Raw genomic sequence first — 21,411 nt, 5'->3', positions numbered from 1 at the left:
CAGTCTATATCAATCAGTAATTCCCTAGTTATTTTATAATTACTGTAATAAAATAATATATAGTAGTTACAACTACTATTAATTATCTATTAAATGTAGTCATTGTAATATGTACTACACCGAGTGGCCAGATTATTATGATCTCTGAATGCATAATAATCTGGCCACTCAGTATATATCCTATATAATAAAAGACTAATATGCAAATTGTCCTCTCAACCAGTAGTTCGACCAGCAGGCAGGCCGGCCAACTGCCCATGTCCCCTCTCCCTGGCCAGGCTGGCCGGACCCCACCCATGCATGAATTCATACACTGGGCCTCTAATATATATTTAAACCCAGGCCTCTTCACCGAATCTTTGCCTATCTTTTCTACAGAGCTCATGAATTCAAATGTCAATTCATTTCCCTGAAATACATACCATGTTGAGCAATGTGTTTGATACGTTTCTGAAATCTTAAATGGATGGATTTGACCACTTTTAGTTTTCAAGTGTAGTAAAAGACTTTTGCTTCTAATCTAACCACCAATATTTAACTTCTTAATAACAAAAACAAATTACCAGACAAATTATAAAACCAAAACCTGTGAGAGGAATAAAGGGATAAACTATCTATTAGCAGATCAACGTGAACGACATTTTCACTGGCAAAGTCTGTTTGTACACTTTGTACTCGGACATTTTACTTGTCCAAGCATTTCATGATTCTTGATTTCATGAAGGGGGCTTTGAACATAGAACTTTAGAGCGGCAAGGGTCCTGAGAGAGCATTTGATCCCACCGCTCTCACTTTACCAGACTAACTCCGAAGTGGTGAAGACATTATTTGCCTAATTCTACAGAGCTGGTGCTGCCAGTGCCAGGGCAGGACTCCACATCTCCTGAGCCCGGGGCCACCACACGACATTCCTGTCCACTGTCCTGTGCACTGAGTTGGCCAGTGACATTTCCTTTCCTGTAGCTAGTTCTGTCCTGTCGGATGAATTATAACTGTGTGTGAAAACTGTGATCTAAAACAATGTTTTTTAATACACCATTTCTGAACATAAGGAAAACAAATTCATGTCAGATTCTACAACAGATTCATGTCAAAATCAAATGGTAAGGTCAAAACAAAACATCTGCATGTCCATTAGGAACAGAACCTGCTCAGGTGGACCCAGATCTGCAACCAGGAAGCTATCGGTCAAAACCGTGCGGGTTCTGCTTCCCCTGGAATGACATAAGCCTTCTCCAGCTCCTTGTGAGCTTGCCATTTCCTGTTGCTCAACAGCAAACAATGGGCAGACTGTCGCCAGTGTTTTCATTAATTACGAGGCGGGTTGAATAGTATGGGTTACCACATAGTGGACATTTTGAAGTGACCCTGTTTCCTTTGTTCAAACAATGTATCTGTCTCAGCAAAGGAACACATTTTATTTGGGTCTTTAAGAGAACCGAGAGATACCAGGACCTCAGGAATTTGAATTGCATCACTTTGTTCCAATTATTATTTTACGGCCTGCCCAACTTCCCCTTATGCCTTCTTACCCTTGGCAGTTATGTCTAGGCAAGGAGGTGGGAAAGAAATTTCAAAACTTTCAAGCAGTTTCCCAAAGCTAAATATATTAGTCAGGCAGATTCCCTCTCTCTCGAGCGCCACCCCCCCCCCCCCCCCCAAAAAAAAAAGGAGTGCTAGGGAGGGACACTGAAAGGCAGAACATCAGGAAAAGAAAAAGATCAGGGCCGGCTGGAGGGCAGAAATCCCACTCCTCCCTCCCACTTGGGAGCGCTTTCCCCGGACTCTGCGAAGGCATTGGTCCAGGGCACTCCGACACCTCAGATCTCTGCCTCCTTGACAAGTTCCCGTTCTGCTTTCTAATTAAAGACCCCTTTCTCTGCCTTCCTTCCAGTGTGGGACTGGGGAGGTATGATGCCTCTTGGTGCAGGTCCGCTCCCCGGCTCCCCGACTGGGCTCTCCGTCCACCTCCATGACTAGCATAGTCCTCAGAGATCCTTTCACAAGGAAGTGAGCGATGGGGAGTGTGGAAAAGGTGGCCTCAGCGTAGGGAGAGCTGGCATTCTAAAGGTGTTGTAAATCTGGGGTCATCGGGGTTATTTTTTAAAGTGGGGTTGTATTCTATAAGGTTCACTTTTGAAATATAAACATATACTGTGAAACCAGGAAGGAAATATGATAAAGGGATATTAGGTCTGGGAAAGTTAGCATTAGGTACAAACATGGAGAGAAACTGGCAGTAAAAGCCCTTGCATGAAGAATGGAAGAGAAAGAAAAAAGAAAAAAAAAGCATTTGGAATCTCAAATGTGGGCTTTAGGTCTGGGTTGAGTCCCAGCTCTGCTACTTAACAACAGTGTCACTTTGAATGGTTGCTCTTTTGGGTCTCTGAACCTTGGCTTCTTTATCTGTCATACACAGGTGATAATGTACGTAACATGTCCACTCCAGACCTGGCACATGGGAAACATGTAAAAAAAGATGGCTGCATTATTACTACTATCACTTCTGCTTCCGTAGGAGATGTGTGCAGAAGCCACGCTGGCAGATGCAGTGGGTGGATGAAGAAGAAAACCTGGGAGCAACATCAGTGACCTAGACTCCCCTTCCCAATGCCAGGATCAAAGGGAAACAAAAGTCAGTCTGTATGACCTCAGCGACACATTCAATAGTTGATTAAACAGCGTAAAACTGGACTAATCATGTGCTCTACAGTTCCCTTACTTAGGAACCCCAACTATCTATGAACACAATCCCTTTTCTGACCCAGAGAGAACAGGCCTTGGTGTGATGAATATTTTATAGCTGAACTCCTCTAACTTATGCCTAAAGAACTAACAGGTGGCACTGACTGTGAGGAGGAGATGATGGTGATGACAATAACAATGACACTAAGATGCCATGTTGGTATCATGTATCCCACGTGACACAGAGCACGTGTTCCTGAACCCTGTGTTGGATGACAACCTACCTTGGCACGGGAGAGCCTGACCTCTAGGTCCAGAGGCTCCCTTCCTTCCCACACAGAGAGCTGAGGCTCATCATCGCTACACAAACTCAACCAGCAAACAGACATCTCCTGAGCCCTGGGGGAGAAATGAGGCAGGAGACTTCTTTAAAATTTTCTTTTCCTAGTTTATTTATTTTTTAATATATTTTATTGATTTTTCACAGAGAGGAAGAGAGAGGGATAGAGAGCTAGAAACGTCGATGAGAGAGAAACATCGACCAGCTGCCTCTTGCACACCCCCTACTGGGAATGTGCCCGCAACCAATGTACTACATGCCCTTGACCGGAATCGAACCGGGACCTTTCAGTCCACAGACCCACACTCTACCACTGAGCCAAACCGGTTTCAGCCCTTTTTCTAATTTATTTAGTTTAGAGAAAGAGGAATGGAAAGAGAGAGAGAGACTGATTTGTCATTTCACTTATTTTTGCATTCATTGGCTGCCTCTTGCATGTGCTCTGACCACGGCTTGAACCCTTGGTGCATAGGAACGATGCTCTAACCAGCAGCTACATGGCCAAGCCCAGGGGATGCCTTCTGAAACCAATGGGAACCAGGAATTATTCATGGATAGGCTGCTGGCTATCCTGATGGGAGTATAGGATTCATCAGGCAGAGACGAAGAGCAGATTCTAGCAGCTGGCAGCATAGGAGAAGGCATGGACAGGAATGGAGAGCAAGGAGCAGTTGAACTTTAGTGGATCTGGGAGACTACAACTCTGATTATTACAAAACTACAGGCCCAGTGCACAAATTCCTGCATGGGTGAGGTTCCTGGGCCTGGCCAGCTGGAGGGGAGGGGAGTGGGGAGAGGAAGGGAGGGAATAGACTGCAGAAGGTTGGCTGGCTATGGGAGGTTAGCTGTGGAAGTGCATTGACCACTAGGGGGCAGCTCCAGTGTTAAGCATCTGTCCCCCTAGTGGTCAGAGCACGTCACAGCAACAAGTCGACCGGTCGTTCGGTAAGCCAGTTGTAAGGGTAGCTTAGGTTTATATATACGTATATATATATTACACACACACACACTAAATTCGTGCACTTAGAAGTGTCCTTCAGCCCAGAATGCACCCTCTCGCAGTCCGGGAGCCATCAGTCGGACATCCTGAGCGCTGTCATGGAAGCAGGAGAGGCTCCCACCACCACTGCTGCGCTAACTACCATGAGCCTGGCTTCTGGCTGAGCGGCGCTCCCTCTGTGGGAGCACATTGACCACCAGGTGACAGCTCCTGCATTGAGCATCTGCCCCCAGGTGGTCAGTGCGTGTCATAGCGACCAGTGGTTCTGCTGTTTGGTTGATTTGCATATTAGCCTTTATAGGATAATGTCTTATTAAGGGCAAGGCCTCTGATTTAATTTTTTTTTTTTTTTTGGTAGTTAAAGGGAGGGGCAGAATTTTCACTTGAGCCTGAAGCTAAAATTGTCCTTAGCTCAAAAATCCGTACACCACTGAGACACATGTTGGTGAAGCTCATTCTGAACCTCCACACGGTCCTATTATGTGTGTAAGTATTGGGAACCATCTTATCTCTTTAGTGAAAGGAACCTTTTGTTAAGTTACAATGACTAACTTTATCTCATGAGTTGTGTTTTGGCTTTAAGCCTGTATCCAGTATTCATGCAGCAACTTCAGCTCTTCTGTTCAATATTTACCTGGCATATCTTTTATTTTATTTCCTCTAAATCTTTCTAGATTTTTATGTATTAGATAGGAATAGCCCATGGACACAGACAATAGTCTAGCAAAGGCCTGGAAGGGGCGGGTGCAATGTGTAGATCAATGGGGGGGGGGGGGGGGGGGAGGAATACTAAAACAAAGGGACATCTGTAATAATTTCAACAATAAATATACATTTTAAATAAAGAAAAATATCTTAATTGAAAAGAGTTTTATGTGAAATAATATAAGTAATTGCTCTACACTGTACTTTATATTCTCAACTCCTCTCAAAGAGATCAATTGATCCTATGTTCACTGACTGCAGGACTGACTTCCACCACGCCAACCCAGCACTGACTGCCACAGGGTCTGCGATCAGACCCTGCTTCTCTCTCCCCGCCTCTGTCCAGGCCCGATCACAGCCCCCTCAGCAGTCAGCACTGGATTACTGAGGCGCCTGCACTGACTGTAGGACTGACTTCCGGCATTCGGTCAAACCTTTGGCTATTTTGGACATTATGGACCCTGGCTCTTTATATATATATAGATAGATAGATGGAAAGGCAAGTGAGTGACTGGTCTCAGCATGGGTGAAGAAGTGAATGGCTGAGCCGAAACTGGTTTGGCTCAATGGATAGAGCGTCGGCTTGGGGACTGAAGGGACCCGGGTTCGATTCCAGTCAAGGGCATGTACCTTGGTTGCGGGCATATCCCCCAGTGGCGGGGGGCGGGGTGCAAGAGGCAGCTGATTGATGACTCTCTCTCATCGATGTTTCTAGCTCTCTATCTCTCTCCCTTCCTCTCTGTACAAAATCAATAAAATAAAATAAATTTTTAAAAAAAGAAGTGAATGGCTGAGGTACCTTAGGATAGAGAAAAAAGCACTGCTGAATCTATGCTGAAATTATGCCACAAATATTTCTATAGATCAACATCACCTCCTCCTTGATCTTACTATTGTACATTTGAAACAAATTACTCCCTAAAATAATCCTTTCATTCACATGGCCCCTAGCCCTGCAGAGTAGTACATGCACACTCATTATTCCATTTGCTCTGGATTTCACATTGGTGACACCTAACTTTCTGCATAAGCAATTTCTAGTAATGGTTTGCTATAACCTAAACAAGTAATAAGCTCTCTACTCACGTCTAGAATGAGAACTATGGAGTACATCTGAGGTCTTATAATTAAAGTACAGCCTGTCCATATGGGCAGGAAAAAGTTAACTGTCGCCTCAAGTTCTAGGAACACATCCTAGAGAGAAATCCTTTGGAAATCCTTGGAACCTGAAAGAATTACAGGTATCTTTTTAAAAGAGTATCAATCTACAAGTGTCTTCCCAACTGACAACAGAGATAGCAAGTAGGACTCTAGTCCAAAATATCCAGATAACTATGAGAGTAACCAGATTGTAAATCATGCATAGAATCTTGGGTACTGTGACTGTCATTGGTCCAAAAATTTGATAAATTTTAGGGAGAGACAGAGTGTTGAGAAAGGGTCTCCGGGCTTGCTCTATATATTAAAAGTTCCTTTCTTTCTACTAAGGCCTTCCAGGCCCACTCTACCTAAAATCTGCACCTCATTGAAATTTCAAAACCCTTTCTTGTTTTACAGTTTTATCCTTGGGACTTATCTGACATACTATATATTTTACTTTTTTACCTTGTTTATTGCCCATTCCCCAGTGAATGGAAGGCCTATGAGGAAAGAATCCTATTTTGTTCAGTAACACATCCTCACACCTAGAACAGAGGTTGGCACAGAGCTGAATGGGTTCATAAATGAAACAGACAAATAACAGCACATGCATACAAGGTTTTGAAAGGCCTCGTCTTAATGATAATGGTGTGTCGTAATTTTTTCACTTAATGTTAAAAGTTTAAGGGCTTCTTTTTTTGTTTTGTTTTGTTTTATTTGTTAATCCTCACCCAAGGATATTTATTTATTTTTATTTTTTATTTTTTTACGAGAGTGGAAGGAGGGGGAGAGACAGAAAGAAACATCTATGTGTCTACAACTAGGGCCGGGATTGAGTCTGCAACCAAGATACATGTTCTTGACCAGAATCAAACCCGGGACTCTTGGTGCAAGCTGATGCTCAATCTACTGTACCAAACTGTTTACAGCAAGGGTTTCTTAATAGTATTTGGTTTTCATTGATGGGAGGACTTAAAATAAGTTAAATTTATCATGGAACCTTGCACCAGCTATTCTTAATCTTAAAGTTGGGCTGTAGATGCATTTTAGGAATTAATTTCAGGGATAACACAGATGCTCAAAATGTAGCTCAAAATTTGGTATAACCCTAGGCACACATATAGACTACATTTCCCAGCCTTCTTTGTAGTTAGCCATGGGATTGAGTTTAGCCAAAGTGATATACACCACTTACAGGTTTGGCCCCACTCTCTTGCCCCTCCCAACAACTGAATGCTATGAGCAATGTGGTCTTAGGGTAGGGCAGATCCACAGATGGGAGCATCCTGGAATCCTGAATTCAAAGGAAGAGAGTCACCTAGTAACCAGAACCACCCACCTTCAATGTGAGCAAGAAATAAACTTGTGTTGTATTTGAGCCATTACACATCTCTGAGTCTAATTACAGATGCAGTATAGCCTACCCCACCTAATACAACACTCACAACCTTTACTTTTTCTAATAAAAGAAAGTTTATATTGAAATGATTGTAGGATATATTAAATTGTTAACTTAACAATCATTTATTAAATGTTCCTGTGTGCCAGGCATTGTTCTCAGCACTGCAGCAATGCTCAGAATTGAAAAAAATTCCTTGTTTTTCTTCCCTGAAAGAGATACAGGTCAAGGAATATCTCTTCCCAGCCCTACTTCTGATTCTATAACCCATGTGCCCTGAATATTGCTTACTAGCTGGCTTACGGATACCAGTTACTCTGCTATTCCTCACCAGAGAGGCAGCTACGTGGAGCTTCTAACACTGCCCGCTGTGGGAGACTGAAAACGAGCTGGGGTGGGAGAGGACCAGGGGCTCTCGTTCCTGGCGCCTGCGGCCAGTACTAGGAGAGCTGGCAGCGCCAGCCGTCTAGGGGCATGTGCCGTCTAGGGCAGGTGACCTTGGGGGAAATGGAGCTGCTGTTCACACATACCCATGTGTCAGTATCCAGAGTCTGAATGGAGTTAAATCTCAGAGCAGTCAAACAGCTAGGCTTTGCTCATGCCTCGCCAAAAAAAACAAGCCTACATTTCCAGAAGGCGAGTAATAAGCCGGGCTGGGCCCTCCTCCAGGATCCCTGCCTTTGGGAGAGGCAGTGCTGCTGTGAGGAAGTGTGGGGCAGGAGGAAGGAAGTAGTGTGCAGCAGACTTACAGCCAGAAGCAGCCCAATCCCCACCGCTGCTTCCTGCCACCCAAGGCACCAGTTGTGTTTCTGACCGAGAAGAAAGGTTGCCCAAAGGACAAGGGGGGAGGGGAGGGCGCACTATAATTACATTGTAAGGTCTCAACCTGAATTTCACACCAAAGTCACTTGTAAGATAGAAAAGGAACCCAAAACTGTCTTGAAATGCCTGGCCCTCTATATTTTATTTTATTTATCTTTTAATATATATTTTATTGATTTTTTACAGAGAGGAAGAGAGAGGGATAGAGAGTTAGAAACATTGATAAGAGAGAAACATCGACCAGCTGCCTCTTGCACACCACCCACTGGGGATATGCCTGCAACCAAGGTACATGCCCTTGATCAGAATGGAACCTGGGACCCTTCAGACCACAAGCCGACGCTCTATCCACTGAGCCAAACCGATCAGGGCTGGCCCTCTGTATTTTAGCAAAAAGAAGCCTAACATCTCAATGCTCTTATCAAAATTTATAGTTTTAATTAAACACTTCCAATCCATTTTATAATCTGAGGTTAAACATGCAGCAACCAATGCCAGAATATGCTTAAAAGCAGCAACAGAAATCTAACAATGTTGTCATTTAAAGGAGATTCACAGTTTAAGGTGATAGGCAGAGTTTCACCTCGGCTGGTGTGGCTCAGTTGTTTGGACCACTGTCCTGTATACGGAAAGGTCTCAGGTTCGATCCCCCATCCAGGTGCGTACAAGAGGCAATCAATGTATCTCTCTCACATCAATGTTTCTCTCCCTCCACTCTCTCTATAAATCAAGAAAAATACATCCTTGTGTGAGAATAAATAAGTAAATAAGTAAATACCCTGTTTCCCCGAAAATAAGACAGTGTCTTATATTAATTTTTGCTCCCAAAGATGCTCTAGGTCTTATTTTCAGGGGATGTCTTATTTTTCCATGAAGAAGAATACGGTACACATTTAATATTAAATGAAAATAAAGGAAATTTATTACCTGTATACGGTACGGTAGTACAGTAGTTGTCAACACAAACCAGACAAACTGTGAATCCTACAGTATCAAGAATTTACTCATTTATTCAATGACAATTATGTCATCATCTTCTGGTACATCATCATAACAATCCAATTTCTGAATTTCCTGGTGAATTTCTTGTGACTCCATTTCTTTCAGAATCAGTGGACCAAATCTCTCATGTTTAGCAATAGCATTGTTTTTAAATGAGTACTTCTTGTCAAGGTAGCCTGCTTGCAGTGCATTTGCAATGCAGCTGTCAGTGATTTTCTCCCATGAATTCTTCACCCAAGTCACAACTTCGTGCAGTTTAGGATTCACAAAGTTTCCACACTGATTTCTCTCCATTCTATTTTAGTCATTAATTTCCATGCGCAAATTGTCTTTGAATGGCTTGTTTATTGCAATATCAAGAATCTGGAGATAGGTCATCATTCCTGCGGGAATCATTATCTGATCTACTTTTCTTTCGTGAAGAAATGTCTTCATGTCTTTAGCATGGTGAGTGCTGGCTCATCCCAGACTAGCAGACTTCTTTGGCTCCCTCGCATAACAAGCGGCAGCATTAAATCGATCCACTTCCTTATAATTGCTTGTGTGGCCCAGGCTTTTTCAATTTCAAGAATAAAAACGCCCAAAACACGTTCAATCTTTTCCTTCTTGCCCTTAGAAATGATTAAAGGTGGGATTTTAGTGCCATCCAGACGAATTGCCAAAATACAGGAAACATGGGCACTTTTGTAAGCAGTGGAGGGAATGTACACTAAGGAGGCACCCCGCTGTTCAATTGTTGTTTGAGATGATTGGCTCATAAACACTGCAGTTTCATCCATAGCAATCATGTAGGAAAGATTGTATTTAGAGAAGTCAGCATCATCAATAAAGGACTTGAATGCAAGTGCTCGCTTAATAACTTGAGTATCTTCCAACCTAAACAATGCTGTAGATCTTCTTAAAGACAGTTCACTTCGCTGCAGGAAATTATCCAGTGTTGTGATGCTTTGAAGTCTTCAGGGGCTATGTCAAACTGTGGTGCCATTGCAAGGGCAAATTCTTGAATCTGAGCCCTATTCACAACAAAAGCCTTTGCTCTCCTGTCAACAACCCATTCACAGATCAGGTCTTCCAGCTCGGAAAATAATGGTTGCCGACCTGATCCACACTTGCGCTTTTTAGCATTTCCCTTGTCCACTTGTTCAATGAGGTTACCATACTCTGCTCGCCATTTTCAGACCAATCGGATACTCAACATCTTCTCTTTGCAGAAAGCAGTAAGATTTTGGCCCCAAGAGTCTTCCACAATTCCTTTCTTGTACTCCACGGAGAAGCTTTTTCTTTTTGCGCTCATTTCTAGGGATAAAAAAAAAAGGAATTGGGGTATCAAGGTAGGGGGAGGGGGATCACTTAAAATGACACTGGGGGGATCAGAGGAGGGAATCAAAATGGCACAGAAGAATCAGAGGGGGGATTACCATTTTAGTAACCCCTTTTGATCCTCCTGTGTCATTTTGATTGCCCCCTCTGATCCTCCTGTGTCATTTTAAGTGATCTCCCTCCCCCCACCCCTGTGCCACTGAACACCTTCACCAGACATCCCCCCTACTCCTTTATCAGACATTTACCCCCTGGGGCCTGCCTGGGGACTGTCACTGGGCTTGTTGGGGCCTGGAAATGGGCTGGAGCAGGGTCTGCCACTGACTGAGAACTTTCAGTCATTATGAGGGCGGCCGCGAGCATCAGGTACTGACACTAGAGACAGACCAGCACTCACCACCTTTGCCGCATCCCTTTGGCTCTAATCCTCCGGTTCTTCTACAGGCATCTGAGAAAGTCTCCTCCTCTCTCCTGCCCCACCTCCACACAGCAGTGACGTCAGGACTCCGAGTAACATCACTGGTTGCTAGACGCCAGTTGGGGCGGCCCTAGCGACCAGTTTACGGTAAATTAATTTTCATTCTGAGACAGAGCCTGGGGGAGGGGGCTTATTTTGGGAGGGATGCCTTATATTTCACTCAGAAGGAAACCTGTAAGTAGGTCTTATTTTTGGAGGATGTTTTATTTTCGGGGAAACATGGTATAATAGTAACAGCCTCACCTAACCAATGGTTCACAAAACCGGGCTTTTACCTGGAGGAGGTCAGAATGAATGCAAATACCAGTCCAGGCACTGATTCTCTGCAACACTGTGATCAATGGCTTAACCTTGATCAATCTCTCCCCCGGTCTTACGGGAGGAGGCATGGTACCGAGAGTCAGATTAGACACTTGGAAGATGGCTCCAGCTAGTTCTTAAATATTACTGTATTGTCAACAGAAAGAAACCCTGCCTAGCTCTGTGTACTGACTCCTGGAAGGGTAGCCCACGCCTTCAAACACCAGTTGAATGTTTACTACATGAAAAGCAATAACTGAAAATGGAGTGAAAGATCCCAAAGAAGTAGACATAAGTAGTATGGTAAAGCAGAAAAGAGCACTGGAGTCAGAGACTCAACTAATATCATCTTAATCATTACCTAAGAGAACAACCTTAGGCAAGTCCCAAATAAACTCCAAGGGCCTTGGTTATCTTTATTTGCGTAATGAAAGAACTAGATTAGAGAAACTTTAGGGTCTCTTTATAATCGTATGTGATCATATGACTTTCTAAGGAATGCAACTCTTACCTGTTCATTTGAACCTCCTCTTCAATGCTTCATATTAGTTTATGCTAAAATAGCCTGCTTATCAACACACATAAGAATGATAAACAGAGACTATCAGAATCATATCATGAATTTAGTTTCAAGGCTCCTAGGCCAGCACATAATAACTGTAACAAAATAGCCCTAGAGGATTTATCTTTCTTGAAAGGCATTCTAATTTATTTACACATTGATAGCTACTAGAGTGAGACTGAGACGGAACTGCGATCTAGGTCAGTGACAAGAACTGCTCCAACTCTCTCAACCGTGTCTTCCTGGGGCTGTAGACTTGCCACCAGCCTTCCCTCCGCTTTCCCTGGCCCTGGGGGAAAGCACCCACATCAGGAGGACACATGCTTCTCTACCTTCCATTGAACCCACATTTTAGTGACAGATGTGACCTAGAACTGAAAGTGTCTGCCTGTCAACTCGAATCCTTAAGTAGAAATGATGGGCTCTTACAGAAAAATCACCTAAGTGATAAGTGATAAATCCATAGCCTAGAAACCAAGAACTAATCATGTGTGGTCATCCAATCTCACATTTCTTGTGGCCCGTGTTCCCTAGGCTCCAGTTTGCTACTCACAAAGCAAAATTGCAAAAATTGCATATAGATGACATGAAAGGAATCATGCAGGATTTCAAGGAAACCAGAATGAGCTAATAGTTAGTTCTTTATCACACTTGGTTATTGAGGATATATTCTTTAAAATGAGCCACTATTTAGGCTGCTGTATCAAGAAACTTCATATGGGCCAATTCATGGCCATAAGGTTAGGCTTTTTCTCTTCAAGTCATTTACTTATATTTAAAACAAATAATAAGAGCTAATACTCCAGTGTTCATTATATGGCAGACATGGTCGTAGGTATTAACATAGGAAAACTTGTTTAACTCTCACAGAAGCCTTACTGACGTGGATACTATTCTTATCCCCATATAACAGGTAAGGGAACTGAGGCTCAGAAGGATTAAGCAACTTGGCTAAGGTCACAGAGCGAGTTAGAGGCAGTGCCAGGGCTTGAACCTACCTGGGCAATGAGGCTCTGGAGTGTGCACTCAGAACCACTACGGGAATCACCCAAGGATACAAGGTAGCCTAACTGGTTTGGCTCAGTGGATAGAGCATCGGCCTGCGGACTGAAGGGTCCTAGGTTCAATTCCGGTCAAGGGCATGTACTAAGCCACACAAGAAGGCAGCTCATGGATGTTTCTCTCTCATCAATGTTTCTAACTCTCTATCCCTCTTCCTTCCTCTCTGTAAAAAAATCAATAAAATATACTTAAAAAAAAAAAGATTTATGTGGCCAAAACAAGAAAATAATCCTTAAAAAATAAAAAGGGATACAAGGTAGAGGTTTTCCCCTCAGCTGAGCCCTCGGTGACTCCCAGGGCTCACAGCTATACTACTCCCCAGTGGTCACTCCCAACCACTGACCTCCTGTCTTCTTCAGAGAGAATACACAGGCTCCTCAGGTGTGACTGATCTGTACCAGGCATCCTCTTTTTATAAGCCTACTTATTTCCTTCCTTTTCTCTCAAAATAAAAAACCCATGGCTCTAAATCCTCTCGGGGATCTTGCTGTAGGACTCCCCTTTTTATCTTTCATCTTTTATCTCTTCTGTCTCTTCCCCCTTAATCTGTAAACATGTTCAAGTATACCACCTACAAAAAAATAATAAAAATAACACAAAAAAATCCTTTAATCTTAATCCACTTTTAATTCCATAATTTTGGCCACTGTCTCACTCTGTGACCCTGGTTAAACTGCTTACTTTCTCTAGCAGGCTTGAATTTCCGCATGTAAGTAATGATGGCACTGGCCCAGAAGGTCTCAAAGTTCCACCGGCTCCAACATTCTGTGGTTCGTCATGTAGTGAAGCTTTCTTAAACCAGGTTTAGTTTCTTTGCTGCCCCATGAAGCCCCGAAGTTAATTTTTTTCTGAGACTGTCAAGCTGTTTCACAGCCAGCAATGCTCTGCTCTTTCTCTCCATTCATTTCCCAAATCCTGGTTTTCCTTTAAGACCCAGCTTGAACCTCACCTGTTCGTGGACTGCCTAATCTTAACTCTTAGAGAACTTGAATCATAAACTGTAACTGAGTACTCTCCATCGACAGCGCCTTATCTTTCATATTCCTGTTCCCTCACCTAGATGGCTCTCAGTGAGCAGGGACTAGGTCACACTTCTCTGTAACCCCTAAAGGACCTCACACTGAGTAGGTCTGCAATAGCTGCACAGCAGGGTGAGCTGGCTGGCTGAGGGGCCACCCTGCAGCCATTAAGAAAACTAGTGGTCAGTGTACATTACAAGACTCCCTGATTGTGAAGAAAGAGCATCTCTATCTTCCACTTCTCTCTCATTTATAAAATATTTGTCATTCAAGAGCGTCATCCAAATTTAGCAACAGGAAAACTTAGCTAACTCCTTGATTTTCTCTTACCTAAATCAGACTAGGACATAGTCATGTTTGCCTTTGACCCAAACTTAAGTGATCACAACCCCTGTAACTTTATGGGCTTCTGGGTACTGGGGGCTCCACACTTCCACTAATACACACACTCCATGCTTATGAAGTTCCCTTACTTTACCACACACGTAGCGTTAGGTTACTTCCTCACTCTGGCAACCAAATTTCCAGGAAACATCTGGAATAATATCAGAAAGCTGGTATTTGATCAAAACTACATCCTCAACTTTATTCATTTGGAAATGACTAATTTCAACCCTTAGGTTTGAACTGAGCACAGATGGATGTGTGTTTCAGGAGTTTGCTAGCACTTTCTAACAGGGGCAACACATCATCAATGAGAACTCTGAAACAGTGCCCACCTCCTCTGCTCTAGGACAGTGCTCAGCAAAGTCATTAGTCAACAGAGCCAAATATCAACAGTACAACGACTGAAATTTCTTTTGAGAGACAAATATTTTAAACTTAAACTTATTTTGGAAAGTAGTCCTGTAGATGAGTGATTTCCAAATCCCAGGTAATGGAGAATGGCTGCAGAATCACTTGATAAACTTATTAAAATAATTCACAAACCACAACCGCCATTTCTTTAAAATAGACTCACCCAGGCCATGGTATTTTGTGGAAGAGCCACACTCAAGGGGCCAAAGGCCCGCATGTGGCTCGCGAGTCGCAGTTTGCCGAACACGGCTCTAGGAGAACTATGGAGGTACTGCACAGCACTGTGAGTACTGTTCCGGGTTTTCCAACAATCCTAGGTAACTACTGATGACTCAAAGTAAACCCCATAGTTCCTCAAACAGAGTTAGCTCAGCTTAATTTTTTAAATGAATGCTCCAGAACACTAGTTCTCAACATTGGTTACGGATTCTACTTTCTATTTATTTATTTTAGTTTTTTAAAAATATGTTTTTATTTATTTTAGAGAGACAGGATGGGAAAGGGAGATAAAAACATTGATGAGAGAGAAACATCGGTGAGCTGCATCCTGCATGCCCCCTACTGGTGCATGAGATGATGCCCAACCAACTGAGGCACACCAGCCAGGTGTGTTTTCAAAAAATTATTTATTGCCGGGACCGGTTTGGCTCAGTGGATAGAGCATTGGCCTGCGGACTGAAAGGTCCCGGGTTCGATTCTGGTTAAGGTCATGTACCTTGGTTGCGGGCACATCCCCAGTAGGGGATGTGCAAGAGGCAGCTGATTGATGATTCTCTCTCATCGATGTTTCTAACTCTCTATCCCTCTCTCTTCCTCTCTGTGAAAAATCAATAAATAAATAAATATATATATATATATATATATATATATATATATATATAAAATTTAAATTATTTATGGATTTTTTTTGAGAGAGAGAGGGGAGAGAGAGAGAGAGAGAGAGAGAGAGAGAGAGAGAGAGAGAGAGAGAACACATCAATTTGTTATTCCATTGATTTATGCATTCATTGGTTACATCTTATATGTGCCCTGACTGAGGATTGAACCCACAACTTTGGAGTATCAGGATGATGCTCTAACCAACTGAGCTAGTAGGTCAAGGCCTCTATAGCACTTTCATAAATACCAGTACACTCAGCTTCCTCCCTTCCCCACCCACCACCATTCAAATATTTTAATCTAATTGGTTTAGAGTGAGACTTATACATCAGTATTTTCTTTAAAAGCAGCTCAACTATACTGAATGAAGGTATTGTTCTTAAATATATTAGGTATGATAATAGCGTTGTGACTGTGTTTTTTAAAAGTTCTTCACTAGTGGGAAAACTGGTGAAATTAAAATAAGATCTTTGTTTAGTTAATAGTATTGTAACAGTGTTAATTTCCTGGTTTTGATCATTGTATTTAGGATTCTGTAAGATGCTCACTTTAGAGGAAGCTGTGTGAGGGGTATACAGGAACTCTCTGAACTACTGTTGTGACTTTTCTCTAAGTCTAAAATTGATTCAGATTAAAAAGTTTTTAAAAAAGAGTTCTTTACTTTTAAAGATACATACTTAAATATTTATGAATGAAATTATATGCTTGAGATTTACTGCAAAATAGACCAGTTGAGAAGGTGACAGGAAGTGGGTAGGGTATGGATGGACCAGGAGTGTTGACATGTTCATGCCTGCAGTAGGTGGGCGCTGAGTACATGACAGTTCACAGTATTTATCTACTTCAGGGTGTGTGTAAAACTTTCCGTCATCTATACTGGAGGAAAAATTCCCAGGTGATTCTGACACATATTCAGGGCCAAGAAACACTGCTCTGAGTCTTGAAAATGTATAATGAGAAGCTCTGTGTTATACTACCAGCTACAAACTACTTTACCAGCTCTTTAAAAACGAGCTGTCAATCTTTCTTACTACACTTTCCTAAACTACAGAATGACAGATATGGATTAGAGAATCTTTCAAAAAGAAAACAAGAAGCATTAAAAGTTGTATTTTTCTAAAGTTGTCTCTCTGAAAGTTAATGTCACAGTTAATTTCTAACACAATAGTAAAAAATGGTAAAGTCTTTCTTATGTCTACAAGGGCATTTCCCAAAGAAGTTTCTTTAAAAATGCTATTTCTATAAGATGTTAATAGATTTTACCTAATATAAGGGTCCTGAGATCAAAAAGTCTGAACAGTGCTGAAGCCGGTTTGGCTCAGTGGATAGAGCGTTGGCCTGTGGACTGAAAGGTCCGGGGTTAGATTCCGGTCAAGGGCATGTACCTTGGTTGCGGGCACACCTTCAGTAGGAGGTGTGCAAGAGGCACAATTCTCTCTCATCAATGTTTCTAACTCTCTATCCCTCTCTTTTCCTCTCTGTAAAAAATCAGTAAAATATATATTTTAAAAAAAAGTTTGAACAGTGCTGGTTTATTGTAAGATTCCTAAGAACTTTTAACAAGAAAATATGCATTGTGACTGTCCAAGGTAGTGATGGAATATGCAAAAAGTTTGATTTTCCTTACATGAATTAGTGCTATAGAACTTATTTTGGAAAATAGTCCTGTAGATCAGTGAATTCCAAATCCCAAGTAATGGAGAATGGCTGCAGAATCACTTGGTAAAATTATTAAAATAATGATTCACAAACCACAAACTAGACTATTAGGGGGACAAGAAAACTCACTAAAACAAACAAAAACCCAAGTGATTCTAATGTAATCCTGTTTGGGAGTAGAAGCTATGTAGATAGATCATAATGTAATAAAATAATTGATACTATTTGAAAGGCCACATCAATACCAGCCAATTTGAAAGTCTACCAAGTAAAAGACTTCCATATATGTATACATTTTATGAAAGATAGGTGCTGATATGCTGGAAGTTGTGGCAAATTCAAATCTACCAATATAACTATGATTACTTTGTCATTTCAAGGATGTACTATGTTCATTTCCAACAAATAATTTGCTGTGATTCACAACCTTTTCTACTTATGTGTTACCGCATGTCAATCTTCTTCTCTGGCCTGAGTCAATGACCAGAACTATTTTGTTAAACAGGGGGTGTCATTCACATAAATGGTTTCTCCAAGATAGATAGATCTTTTCTTTTCTTTATATGACATATTTTAAGGTGTCAGGAATATAAACCCCTTCTTGAGTGAAAACTTTGAAAAATGTATTTATTTATACCTTCGTGCACCCAGAGCTGTGCCATGCAATGGCCTGGTAAGTGATACTTTTCAGTGCTTAAAAGAAGTACCTGCTTACTGTTATTAATGATTACTCAGCTTCCTACCGTGCTCTTTAGTTATCTTGTTTCTTTCCTTACAAAACCTTGTGGGTCAAATTGCTTCCATTCAATAAGAATTACTGAGCTTTTCATGTGTTAACACAGTGAAAAATATAATTTTTAGGGAGATGTCAAGACTCCTGCTCTCAAAGAACTGATACCCTATTTAAAAATAAAATATAAATTACATAAAGGAACAAGCAAAAGTGATTTTGAAGATATAATGTTAGTTAGAGCAAATTAGTATGGCAGGACTTTAGACATTCTAAGAAGAGCTAACCCCTATTTTAAATAAGTCAGTCAAAGGAAGACAAATAACATATGATTCCACTTACAAGTGGAATCTAAATAACAAAAATAAATGAACAAACAAAATAAAAACAGACTCATCGATGCAGAGAACAGACTGATGGCTGCCAGAGGGGAGAGGAGTTGGGGGACTGGGTGAAAGAGTGAAGAGGGTAAGAAGCACAGATTGGCCCTAACCAGTTTGGCTCAGTGGATAGAGCATTGGCCTGCAGACTGAAAGGTCCCAGGTTTGATCTGGTCAAGGGCATATACCTTGGTTGCGGGCACATCCCCGGTAGGGGGTGTGCAAGAGGCAGCTGGTCGATGATTCTCTCTCATCAATGTTTCTAACTCTCTATCCTTCTCTCTTCCTCTCTGTAAAAAATCAATAATATATATATATTTTTTAAATCAATAATATATACATAAAAGAAGCACAGGTTGGAAGTTGTAAGGTACAGCATAGGGAATAAACTCAATAATATTGTAATAACTATGTATGGTGCCAGGTGGGTACTGGAACTATCAGGGGGAACTCTATATAGAGTATATTATTGGCTAACCACTAAGCTGCACACCTAAAACTGATACAAAATAACATGGAATGTAAACTCTAATTGAAAAGTAAAATTAAATAAACAAATAAAAGAGTTAACACTTAACTGAGCAATTTAATTTTTCTTCAACCCTTGGGATAGGTTACTACTTATTAGCCCCATTTTCAGATGAGGAAAACTGAGACCAGGAGAAGTTAAGTAACTTGCCCAAGCAATAAGTGGTGAACTGGGACTCAAAGTCCACATTGGTTTAGCTCGATGGACCACTCTTTTTCACCATCACATTTTACTGTTTGAAAAGTCAATCCCACAAAGAAATGAGAACAAATGTCAAAGCTCAGATAGAAAAATGACTATTTCCCATAAAGCTGGGCTCACTAGTTCTACTGCCCAGTAGAAAAGGACTCACGAGACACAGGTAATCACCATAACTCAGCAATGTTATTTTCCTACAATACTTACCTCTTTGATCCGCTTAACCAAAGCATTCTGATCAAAAGCAACGGCCTCTGCACACTGATGGAGGTGATCCTGATATCGGAGGCAGAGCTGCAACACCTGCTGAGAATCCAATTTCTCCAATTTGGCATTTGTTGGGGAAGTCTGGCCACTCAATAGCCCTTCAAAGCAGAAAAAAAGAATGAAATCAAATGAAATGAAAGATACTGTTAATAAGCTGATGAATAAAGTAGCTCAATAGTAAGTTTACTAAAGACTGGGTAAGAGACCTAAATTTAATGGTGCATCTTTTGTTATATACTAATGACAATCAAAGCAACTATCATTTATGGAGAATCTACTATGTGCCAAGCACTGGCCAAGTGCTTCCTGTGCATTATTATATACTCTTAATCACCACGGAAAACAAAGTATTGTTAGCCCCAATTTACAGATGAGGAATCCAAGACACAGAGAGGTTAAGTAACCTCCCTAAAGTCACAGAGCTAGGAGTGGCTTCTCCAAGACAAAACTCCCGACCTTACGGCACCATTTCAAAATATCAGGAATATAAATCCCTTCTTGATTGAAAACTTTGGAAGATGTATTTACTAAATTCCTTTTAATAATTCAAATGGTTGTCTGAGAAACTGAAAAAAAGAAATAAAATGGATAAGGAAGTTGTTAGGAGGAGATGTAAAATGAAAACATTTAAAAAGTGAACAGGGTATCAGCTGACACAACCATAAACCTCATTCTTCACATTTTCTTCCAACAAAAGTTTAGTTGTCGCCCTGACCGGTTTAGCTCAGTGGATGGAGCGTCAGCCTGCGGACTGAAGGGTCCTGGGTTTGATTCCGGTCAAGGGCATGCACCTTGGTTGCAGGTACATTCCCAGTAGGGGGTGTGCGGGAGGCAGCTGATCGATGTTTCTAACTCTCTATCCCTCTCCCTCTCTGTAAAAAATCAATAAAATATATTTAAAAAAAAAAAAGTTTAGTTGTCTAATTACTAAATTCTCTTACATTTGCATAGGACATTCTATTTTCAAAGCTTTTCATATAGAATTATCTCACTTTTCTTTAAAGTATATATAGAACAGGGCAATTATTAGCAATTATAGAAGAAGAAATCAATAAAAGAGGCTAACTGACTTGCCCATGGTCACACAGCAAAATCCTGACTAGAATGCAAGTCCACCAACTTTTGGCCAAACGCATTCTGGTAATAACACATTTTTTTGTTGTTAGGACTCCATTATCTTTTCAAAAATTATTTAAGGACCCCAAAGAGCTGTGGTTTATGTAGTTTATATCAATATTCACCAATTAAAAATTAAGCCGAGAACACTCTTAAATATTTATTAAATCATTTAAAAATAACAATAGCTTCATTGAATGTTAACAAAAAAACACACGCCCATATTTTAAGAAAAAAGAATACTATTTTCCAAAACAAAAAAGTGAGAAAAATGGCACTTGTTTATATTTTTCTACGTGTTTTTAATGTCTGGCTTAATAGAATACAGCTGGAGTTTTGTATCCACTTCTATGTTCAATTTGTTGCTCTTTCACATCACGTCACCTCTGGAAAACTCTATTTGCACACTTGTAAGAGAATGAGAGTAATTAGCAAATGTCTAAATATTACTGTGAAAACTCCCCAGGAGGGTCCCAGGAACCTCAGGGATTCCCCCTACAACACTCTGAGAAGCACTATGCTAGATCATGCTCTACCTTATCTGAGAGCCAATGATACAGCAAGAGGTACACAAAAATAAACATGTCTACAGGGTACATGCTGGGCATAATGAGGGTGAACCTACCCATAGCAAAGGTCATCTTGGGAACCTTTCCCCATTCCTGCCTCCAACCACCAATGTCAAGCCTTCACTGGGTCTGAGGTATGGGAGCCCAGGCCAGTGTTCCTTAGCCCAAGACAGGCTGTAAAATGAGCTACCCAGTTGGGTAGTCCCAATGAATCCTTGGGAGTGCCAGTCACTGCTCTCAGATCTTCACCTGGCCTGACAGAGCAGAGCGCAGAGTTGAACCTGAGGCTCTGTCTCACTCCCCAACCCCCCAACTGCCAGCACTAGGTCCCTCAGCTGTTCCACTGCTGATCCTAACACCAAGAGCCCAGTTACTCCAGTGGATCTGTCTCTACATAGCAGTTTTTGGTGAAGCTGGTAGTTGCAAAAATGGGAATTTATTTTTCAATTGTA

The 21,411-nt window shown here is 41.4% G+C and overlaps 1 protein-coding gene across 3 annotated transcripts in view; it reads right to left on the bottom strand.

The window, feature by feature from the left end:
• BORCS5 (BLOC-1 related complex subunit 5) overlaps positions 1-21,411 on the bottom strand; it is a 66,905-nt gene that overhangs the window by 8,125 nt on the left and 37,369 nt on the right. For all 3 annotated transcript variants that reach the window (XM_036457871.2, XM_036457870.2, XM_045587758.1), the window contains one exon: positions 19,215-19,372. In XM_036457871.2, coding sequence (XP_036313764.1) covers positions 19,215-19,372 — 158 coding nt within the window. The remainder of the gene's footprint in view (positions 1-19,214; positions 19,373-21,411) is intronic.

Source organism: Pipistrellus kuhlii, unplaced genomic scaffold (genome assembly GCF_014108245.1).
Source record: "Pipistrellus kuhlii isolate mPipKuh1 unplaced genomic scaffold, mPipKuh1.p scaffold_m20_p_3, whole genome shotgun sequence".
In the NCBI taxonomy this organism is placed as follows: Eukaryota; Metazoa; Chordata; class Mammalia; order Chiroptera; family Vespertilionidae; genus Pipistrellus; species Pipistrellus kuhlii.
This window is presented reverse-complemented; position numbering and strand designations above follow the sequence as displayed.